General features: G+C 52.9%; 1 protein-coding gene across 4 annotated transcripts; it reads left to right on the top strand.

The window, feature by feature from the left end:
* The first annotated feature begins 1,519 nt into the window (after window positions 1-1,519).
* Window positions 1,520-9,412, top strand: MPI (mannose phosphate isomerase). Of its 4 annotated transcripts, none has more exons than XM_064570137.1 (8): window positions 1,520-1,608; window positions 2,096-2,223; window positions 3,312-3,528; window positions 4,245-4,386; window positions 4,730-4,912; window positions 6,903-7,076; window positions 8,097-8,299; window positions 8,657-9,412. In XM_064570137.1, the coding sequence occupies exons 2-8, from the start codon at window positions 2,126-2,128 to the stop codon at window positions 8,873-8,875; spliced, it is 1,236 nt and encodes a 411-aa protein (XP_064426207.1). In that variant the 5' UTR covers window positions 1,520-1,608; window positions 2,096-2,125; the 3' UTR covers window positions 8,876-9,412. The 4 variants fall into 4 exon arrangements, with proteins under 4 accessions (XP_064426207.1, XP_064426208.1, XP_045755648.1 ...); XM_064570138.1 differs by having other exon boundaries at window positions 1,527-1,608; window positions 2,117-2,223; XM_045899692.2 differs by having other exon boundaries at window positions 1,544-1,608; window positions 2,117-2,223; window positions 3,328-3,528.
* Window positions 9,413-10,067: the final 655 nt, after the last annotated feature.

Here is a 10,067-nt window from a genome sequence, read left to right as displayed (position 1 = left end):
CTGGGCTGCTGACTGAGGTCCGGATGTAAGGGCCTATTTCCAGAGGATTAAGCAAGATTACTCCACAAACAAGGCCCAGCCCAGCCTTCAGCATGCAGAGCTCCAGGTGATTCTCCCTGACTTCTGTGTGTGACATGTGAGCAGCTCAGCCTGGAGGAGCGACTGGGTTTGTGTCTGCAGTACTTAGGGCAGGGAGGATCAGAGGAGCACCGAGCACTGACTGCCTTCCTGCACCTCACACCATCCCATCTCACTCTCCCACACACCTGTCAGGCTGACATTGTTATCTCCATTTTATAGAGGAAGAAACTGAAGCTGAGGTGGTTAAGGGCCTTGCGTGTGACATTTGCCATCATCAAGCATCAGTGAGTCCCTACTTAGATCACAGCAATTCTGGGGCGCCGGGGTGGCTCAGTGGTTAAGCATCTGCCTTCGGCTCAGGTCATGATCACAGGGAGTCCCATATCAGCATTGGGTTCCCTGTTTGGCGGGAGGCCTGCTTCTCCCTCTCCCACTCTCCCTGCTTGTGTTCCCTCTCTCGCTGTCTCTCTGTGTCAAATAAATAAATAAATAAAATATTTTTTAAATTTTTTAAAAAAAGATCACAGCAATTCTTTGCTACTGACTGAGCTACTCAGTAAAAGCTGAAGTTCTCACAACAGCCTGCAAAGTTCTACCCACTGCCTTTCCTCTCTGACCACCTCACGTGTACCCCGCCTCCACACACACGCTCACTTTGCTCCAGCCACATCGGCCTCTCTGCTATTTACTCCAGAATAGGACAAACACATTCCCACGTTCCCACCGTAGAGTCTTTGCTCAAACTATTTCTTTTTTATTTCTTTTTATTTTTTTTTAAGATTTTATTTATTTATTTGAGAGAGAGAATGAGATAGAGAGCATGAGAGGGGGGAGGGTCAGAGGGAGAAGCAGACTCCTTGCCGAGCAGGGAGCCCCATGCGGGACTCGATCCCGGGACTCCAGGATCATGACCTGAGCCGAAGGCAGTCGCTTAACCAACTGAGCCACCCAGGCGCCCTCAAACTATTTCTTGTGCCAGAACATTCCTCCTCACCTCCAAGTCTGTGCTCAAGCCTCCCCTCCTCGATGAGACTTACCGAGACATTTAAAATTCGGCAAACTGCTTCCCACTCCCACCCACCCATCCTTACTTTTCGTGGAACTTATCTTCCAACATACTATATGATTTACTTATTTATTATACTTATTTGCCCGTCTTCCCTTCATCAGAATGTACGCTCTATAAAGGCAAAGGGATCTTGTTCTCGGATGTATCACCAGCCCGCGACATTTTGCCAGTGCTCAGTAAATCTATGTCCCGTGAAGGAAGGAACGAATGAATACTGAGACCCAGGATTGCGGGCCGGAAGTCTCTGGGCTGCTGGAGGCTCCTCGTGACAGCTGGAGGGTGGCAGAGGCATGAAGAGTCCGAGGAGTGTCGGCACAAGGCGCACGGGCCTCCAAGGAGGCGCTGGAGGAACTACATTTCCCATGAAGCTCTGGGGGCAGAGGGGCCGCGGGTGCTGCCGGGAAGGGCGTACGAGCCAGAAGCCTGGTCCGGTACCGGGAGGATGGCCGTTCAGCAAGGTGGGCTGTCGCCTGGGGGCCGAGGAAGGTGGGGGTGGGTCGCGTCGCGGGGACCCTTCCAGACCTGATATGCCAGGTGGGACCCAGGCTTGCGACTCCGCGGAAAGACAGATGGGCTCTGGACAGAGGAGGGGGCACCTGCGATGGGGATTGAGCCGTTTTTTCAGCGCTCGCAGGAGGGTCTTGAGGGGAGGAGCCGCGCGTGGATCACTTCGAGACGGGGTGTCGTGTAATAGGTTCCTCCCGCTCCCTCCCCGTCCCTCCACGCAACTATCTCCCTCACGTCTACGGAGAAGCCTTACTGCCCGCTTTACAGATGGGAATATCGAGGCCTGCGGAGAACTGTCTCAACAACCTACATACTACTTATTTGACTTCGTCCCCCAGACAGAACCCTCAGCTCATGTCTAGTTTTCCCAAGACCGTAGGGTCAGGCCTCAGGAGTGCAGTGGAAGCTGACCCACGGTCTCTGCCCTCCTGCCCCCAGTATTCCCACTTTCCTGTGCAGTGCAGCACTATGCCTGGGGGAAGATGGGTTCCAACAGTGAAGTGGCTCGGCTGCTGGCCAGCAGTGACCCACAGGCCCGGATCTCAGAAGACAAGCCATATGCAGAGGTGAGACCTGGGTTGGATTTCATTTTATATATTTTTTAAAGACTTTATTTATTTATTAGTGCAGAGCGAGAGAGAGCAAGACTTGAGGGGAGAGGCAGAGGGAGAGAAGCAGACTCCCCGCCGAGTAGGGAGCCCAACATGGGGCTCCATCCCAGGCGAAGACAGATGCTCAACAGGCTGAGCCACCCAGGCGCCCCTGCATTTCACTTTAACAGCACGTGAGAGGAAAGGATTCCTCCACTCAGAGGGCCTGGGGCAAGTCCTGTGGATCATCTGGGAGAGGGAGGCCGCAGAGAGGGAGGAGGCCCTCTTGGCTCTTCAGATCCCATCAGGTGATGAATCCAGATGGTAGCACTGAAAGAAGAGAGGTTTTGTCATACTAGGCTGGGATTTCCGGTACCCTCTTTACCCCCAAGAACTCTCAGCATTTACTGAATTTTAATTCAACACTTTTTTTTTTTTGTAAGATTTTATTTACTTATTTGACAGAGAGAGAGACAGCTAGAGACGGAATATAAGCAGGGGGAGTGCAAGAGGGAGAAGCAGGCTTCCTGCCGAGCAGGGAGCCTGATGTGGGACTCGATCCCAGGACCCCTAGATCATGACCTGAGCTGAAGGCAGACACTTACCGACTGAGCCACCCAGGCACCCCTAATTCAACCCTCTTTGACAACTAAAACTTTTACTTTGACTAGCTTTTACATTTTAATAGCCTAATATATGTATTTTTCCTGCCCATTTAGGTGAGATAAAGCCAAAGCATAGCAAGGCCTCTACTTCTGAGATTGGAATAAGTGAATATTAACTCTTCTCAGAGCCATTTGAGAGAGCTTTTTAGTGACCTTGACAGTGCAGTTGTCATTCTCATTGGACAGATGAGAAAATCGAGACCAAGTGACCAGAAATAACTAGCCCAGGCCTCCACGGCTGGCTGGAGGCAGAGCCTGAAGTGGGTCTCCAGACTACTGGTGTTCTGGGGTCTGCTGCCTTCCTATATGTCTGTGATGGCATGAGCATTTATACCCAGGCCTGAGAGGCCCATCTCAGGATTCAGGCTGGTGGTGCCAGGTTCTTCTTTCCCTCCCAAGTTTCCTGTTTTTCCAGCTGTGGATGGGGTCCCACCCCCGGGGAGATGCCAAGATCCTTGACAGTCGCATCTCACAGAAGACCCTAGGCCAGTGGATTGCCGAGAACCAGGACTGCTTGGGCTCAAAGGTCAAGGACACCTTTAATGGCAAGCTGCCCTTCCTCTTCAAAGTGCTCTCGGTTGAAACGGCCCTGTCCATCCAGGCACACCCTAACAAGGTACAGGATCAGAGTGGGATGGAGAGGTCAAAGTACAGAAGAACTCACGTCAAGGCCCTCCCACTACTTCTACTGCTGCTTTTTACCCCACCCACGCCGCACTCCAGCCCAAAACTAAATCCAGGCCTGACAACTCCCGATTTAGCTCAGGAAGGCTAGATGCTGGTGACACATGCTGGCAGCCAAATCTCAGTGGACAGCTGACCAGTCTGTGCCGAAGGAGCTTCTCCTGGGTTCCCCTCATCCAGCCCAGGACTACTCATATCTACTGTTTCCCCCGCTGGCTCTCTGGGAGAGTTCACCTTCCAGAGCAGAGCAGAGCAGGCATCTTAGCTGTTGCCTCAGCTCCTAGGCATTTGTCTGTCCAAACTTCTCATTTCTAGAAGGCAGAGTAAGAGCCAGAGAAGACAGGGATGTAGCCAAAGTCACACAGCTTGTTCGTGTCCGAGCTTGGTTTGGTGTTTGGGCTTCCTGATCCCCAGTCCGGGCCTCTTAAAGTCTCCGCCAGGTTTGGCCTGTGTTCCTGCCCTGGGTTGGCTAAACCCTGAGTTTCTGCATTATGCCCTGACTGGGCCCATTGCCAAAAGTATGAAGCCACTGCTGTCTGGCGACTGGGGAGGGGAGAGAGCAAGGGCCGGGTGGGACTGGTGTCCTACTAGCCTGCTAGGTGGTGACTGCACCTTGACCGTCCTCCTCTTCCCCTGGCCATCCCACAGGAGCTGGCAGAGAAACTGCACCTCCAGGCTCCACAGCACTACCCTGATGCCAACCATAAGCCAGAGATGGCCATCGCCCTCACCTCCTTCCAGGGTTTATGTGGTTTCCGGCCCATTGAGGAAATTGTGACGTTTCTGACAAGTAAGGTTGGGCAAAATGCTGAGAACATGCATACTGGGCCTACGATGCATGGGCAACCCCAGGCAGAGCTGGAGCAGCGGCAGAGAACAGAGGCTAAGCGTCACAGGAACTGGGGGGCTGGTTGGCCTGATGACTTCTTGAAGTCACTGGGGCGGGCCTGTGAGACCAGGCCCAGGTGTGGTTGCTGAGGCTGGTGGTGAGCAGTTGGTTTTCACCTCAGAGTTTGCTTAGCATTGCCTGGCTCCTTGGTTAGGGGAGGGAGAGGGAGGCCTCCTCCAACTTCCCGCTTCTTCGCGTTCCATCTTGCCCTTCCTGGTATGGGCCCTGGCCTGGCCTTCTGCAGAGGTGCCTGAGTTCCGGTTTCTGATTGGAGATACTGCAGCAACACAGCTGAAGCAGAGCATGAACAGTGACTCCCAGTCTGTGGCCTCTGCTCTGCAGAGCTGTTTCTCCCACCTGATGAAGAGTGAGAAGAAGGTGGTGGTGGAGCAGCTCAACCTGTTGGTGAAGCGGATCTCCCAGCAAGGTGGGTGTTGTGCGCCTGGGTGCGGCGCCCTGTCCTGCCTTTTGCCCCAGCACAGACACTAGTCCGTGAGGACAGGCCTCTCAACCCTTTGGCGCAGGCGGAACACCAAAATGGGCCCTTAGATGACTTAGATGGCCTATTAGCAACTGAGCATTTCTTTCTGTCTTTGTGGAGCAGGGCCCTAGGTTGAGTGCTGCTTCCTGACTGGCTCTTTTCTCTAGAGGGCTGGAGACAGATGGGCCTGGACGACTATTAGGAGGTCTTCCACCTAGGCATTCTGAGACTTCCCCAGCCCTACAGTTGCTCCCCATGAATGGATTTGTACTTTTTTTTTTTTAAAGATTTTATTTATTTATTCATAAGAGACAGAGAGAGAGAGAGGCAGGCTCCCCGCTGAGCAGGGAGCCCGATGCGGGACTCGATCCCAGGACCCTGGGATCATGACCTGAGCCGAAGGCAGATCCTTAACCATCTGAGCCACCCAGGCACCCTGGATTTGTACTTTTGGCCTAGAGAGCAGGAAGAGGATAAGGGGATCCTCATCTCCTTTTCTCAAAAGGCCTGAAGCCCAGAAGCCCAGGACTTTGAATCAGTAGATCTCCCCGCCCTTTTTTTTGTTAATACACACACACACACACACACGTTTCCTTAAATACCTGCTCTGTGCCCAACCTTGTGCTAACTAAGGAGAGTTCAGGAAATGACTGTGATGGGTGTGGTTGTCACATTTGGGTTGGGAGGTCAGTACAAGCAGTATAAAACAAGGCAGAATGGACTCCAGGTATGAGCTTACGGGGCACATGTGATGAGGCCCCAGCCCCTTCTCTAGGAGACCCTGGAGCTCTTCTGGTTCTCTCTACACATTTCCCCTGCTACCTCTGAGCCACAGAGAATTATTTTATCCAAGCATATCCTTTGTTTTCTTTGTTTTTTTTTTTGTTTTGTTTAGTTTTTGGTGTTGTCTCTGCTTGCATGCCTCCCCTTTGGGGCTTCTTGCACTTTTGACAGAACAGATTACTCTTGCCGGGAGTTCCCAGAACCCCCTGTTCCTAAGTGAGGTAGAGCCTTTAGCACCTGTGAGTCTATATCATCCCATGCAAACTTGTGAAAACCGGGGTTTTCTCCAGGTCACAGACCTGGCTCTTTGACCTTTATATTCCCAGTGCTTAGCACAGAGTGGGTATTCACGTCTTTGTACGAAGACTCAGAACCACCCTCCAATCCAGACCAGCTGGTTTCTTCACTTTGGCACTGACACATTCAGCTTTCACTTACTCATGCCCTCCCCTCTTCTCTGCACACTCACGAAATTTGAGCTCACCACCCTGCCCTCCCCTAATTTCCAAAGCCTTCCCCCACTACTCTAGCCCAGGCTGAGGACACATTTTTGGTCCTGGGCGTATTCTGCCTCTTGCTCTCTGGGGTGACCAACCAACTCGGTTTGCCTGGAACTTAATGATTTTCTGAGACACAGTACTTTCAGGGCTAAAAAAGGGAAGGGCCTGGGCTGTCTGGGACAGTTGGTCACCCCATATGGAACTCTTGGGTTATGCCCTAAATAGATTGAGCTCTATAGCAGTGGTTCTCAACCAGGGGACACTGGCAATTGTCTAGAGAGACATTTTTTGTTTCCAAACATGGGTTGGGGGTGCTATCTTTTGGGTGGAGACCAAAGATGCTGCTAAACATCCTACAGTACACAGGACAGCCCCCATAACAAAGGATTATCTGGCCCCAAACTTTAGCCCTTTTAGTGGCTGGAATAATGCTGGGCACATAGACAATCAGAATGGGGAAAATGGTATCTGTATGGGCTGGAAGATCAAGGAAGGCTGGCCCCCAAAGGGTGGGGTTGTGGCTAGGAGAACACACCTACCCGTTTCTGGATTCCTGGGGGCAGGGATTTGCCCACGACTTGCTGGCCAAGGTGGGGCTGTGAACACCACTGAGTGTGTTCCTAAGTGGCCTTGGGCTGCTCTGTGACCCTCAGTGGCTGCTGGAAACAACATGGAAGACATCTATGGGGAGCTCTTACTGCAGCTGCACCAGCAGTATCCAGGTGATATTGGATGCTTTGCCATTTACTTCCTGAACCTGCTCGCCCTGAAGCCGGGAGAGGCCATGTTTCTGGAGGCTAATGTGCCCCATGCCTACCTGAAAGGAGGTGAGCCACGTTTTTTTGTTGGTGGTGGGTTTTTTTTTAAGATTTTAAGTAATCTCTGTAACCAGTGTGGGGCTTGAACTCACAACCTCAAGATCAACAAGAGTCGCATGCTCCTCTGACTGAGGCAGCCAGGTAACCCAAGGTGAGCCACGTTTTAACAGTGAGCCCCATTACCAAGCCTTGCTTCCTCATCTAGATAAAAGGGGGAGGGGTCAAAGAGAGACCTTTAAGGTCCCGCCGGCTCTGACCTCCCAGGGTTCCTGGGGTGGGCCGGGTAGTGGCCAGTAGGGATGAAGAATGCCAGCTTAGTGTTAGACACTGCTTGAATCTTCACACGGACCCTGTGAGGTCACGGTACTCTCATGCTCCCCTGTCTGCATGTGTGGGAACAGTCTGAACCCAGGCTACACTGGAGCAAGGCTGTTGTTCTCTCCCCTGCCTCACACTACCTTTGCCTGTCTGTCCTATCTATCCAGAAATTTTTGTGAGAAAATACATTGCCACAGAGAGGTGTCACATTTTTTTTCTTTTTAAAGATTTTATTTATTTGAGACAGAGAGAATGAGAGAGAGAGAGAGCACATGAGAGGGGGGAGGGTCAGAGGGAGAAGCAGGCTCCCTGCCGAGCAGGGGGCCCGATGTGGGACTCCATCCTGGGACTCCAGGATCATGACCTGAGCCGAAGGCAGTCGCTCAACCAACTGAGCCACCCAGGCGCCCAAGGTGTCACATTTTGACTGTTGGCTATTTATCCACTCACGGACAGGATTCTGTGGTAGAATAAAGTCTGGGGAGGGTTGGGGCTCCCCCAGGGGCTAACATGACACCCCCTGACAAAAGTGGGTGACCTGCCACCTGTTTGTGGTATCTCTTAGCCCATTCTCCCAGATTATGCATTTCACACATTTTTGCCTAACTCTGCAGGGGGTTCATGGCCCTCGGGTTAGGAGGCCCAGCCCTGGTGAGCCAAACTCCAAGACATCCTTCATCAGGTTAGCACATGACACCTGTCTGTCCCCAGACTGTGTGGAGTGCATGGCGTGTTCAGACAACACTGTTCGTGCTGGCCTGACACCCAAGTTCATCGATGTGCCAACCCTGTGTGAAATGCTCAGCTATATCCCCAGCAAGGACAGGCTCTTTCTTCCAACACGGAGCCTGGAAGACCCCTACCTCTCTATCTATGACCCCCCCGTGCCAGACTTCACTGTCATGAGGATGGAGGTGAGTGGGGGTGGCGGCGGCTATGGTGGTGGGTGTCTTTCGTATGGCAGGAAAAAGCCTGGCAAGGGCCACAATGTGGAGTACACCTGGAGCTGGGTTCCCTTTCTTTTACGCACTTAAAGGAGGTGGCGGGGGGGGGGGCGGGCCCACACATGTCACAGCCGCAGCCGCGGGGCCTACCCATTCCTCTTTGTACCAGGGACCAGACATGGGCCTCCATGCTGACAGGAGCCTGAGCAGTGGGGGAGAAGGTGGGCGAGCTCTCCCTCTCGCTGCCCCTGAGGTTGTCCTGGCTCCCCCGTGAGCAGACAGGCACAGAAAACGAGCTGCATCATCCTGTTGTTTCTTTCTGCCCAGGTCCCTGGCTCCATCACTGAATACAAGGTCTTGGCAGTGGACTCTGCCAGCATTGTCCTGGTGGTCCAGGGGAGAGTGACAGCCAGCAGTCCTACAGCCCAGACGCCGATCCCCCTGCAGCGTGGTGGGGTGCTTTTCATTGGGGCCAATGAGAGCGTCTCACTGAAGCTCACTGCGCCCGATGACCTACTGATGTTCCGTGCCTGCTGCCTGCTGTAGAGACCATAGCCTTCCTGGCTCTCCTCTGACGGTTACCCTAAATCCTGGCCAGCCTCTTCTCAGGCCCAGCTCTGACCCCATCCCTGCTCTCGACTTGAGTATGCCCTGGAAGAGCGGGGGTAGTGAGCTTGAAGGTTGTGACTCCAGAGCAAGCCTCGGACAAACCATCTTTCTCTTGGGAGGAGGACCCTGGTGAGGACTAAGACCTGACACTCCCTTCGTATCCTCACCATACCTGAGCCAGGCTCTCCTCAAGGCAGGAGGCGGCAGCTCTGTTCCAGCCGACAGCATTAGGCAGGCTGGTAAAAATCTGTGATTAGCTCAGCATCACTCACAGCAAGAGGGTAGGTAATTTCTACGAACAGCGTTTTGGCCTTGGGACTGCCCATTTCCTCAGCTGCAAAGGAGGGGGAAGGAGTAGGCCTGTGGACTAATGTTACTCATTGTCACCCTCTGGCTCTGTCAAAGCAATTAAAGGTCACTTGTGTTGGGCTGCGAGGTAGAGCAGTCAGCCTTCAGCGTTCCAGTCCTTGAAAAGTGGGCTGATCAAGCCCTTCCTGGATGTCAGTTTTTGCTTTAATTGCTGCTTCCAACGGCTCCCCGGGGTGGGTCTGTATGGAGCCTTTTATAGGAACACACGGGAGGGGCAGCCAGCTTCAGATTTAGCGCGGAGCTTGCAGGCTGACCTCGGGTCCTACAGATGTGGAAGGTGAATCTAAAGACAGGTAGTCAGGGCAAGATTCCTAAGTGTTCTCAGGTGGCCTCAGGGCAGGGATCAGCAAGCTAAGGCCAGCAGGCTGGATCGAGCCACAGCCATCATTTACATTCTGTCCCGCAGCTTTCAGGCTGCAGTGGCAAAATGTTACAGATGCACTGGCCCTTCACAGAGAAAGTTTGTCAGCCACTTCTTTAGAACACGTTCAGTCATTATACATACGGGGATTCGGGGACAGGACGACCCCATTTGTGTTGTGAAGAGAAACCTAGCTACATTTTCTAAAATGGCAGAAAGTATATAGGACATCTACTCGCCCTGTGCCTACCCTTTAGACATGGATACACCTCCGTAGGAGGTGGCACAGCTGTCTGAGATCCTGTCACCCCAGACTAAGCAGAGCCGCAGGCTGTTCACTCCTTCCTGTGGAGTAAGGGTTTAGACTGGCACAAAAGGATCTTTCCGGGCTGCTGCCCA

The sequence above is a fragment of the Mirounga angustirostris genome, unplaced genomic scaffold (genome assembly GCF_029215605.1).
Source record: "Mirounga angustirostris isolate CCGP_5_RB_7025 unplaced genomic scaffold, mMirAng1.0.hap1 SCAF_9, whole genome shotgun sequence".
NCBI classification, from domain to species: Eukaryota; Metazoa; Chordata; class Mammalia; order Carnivora; family Phocidae; genus Mirounga; species Mirounga angustirostris.
This window is presented reverse-complemented; position numbering and strand designations above follow the sequence as displayed.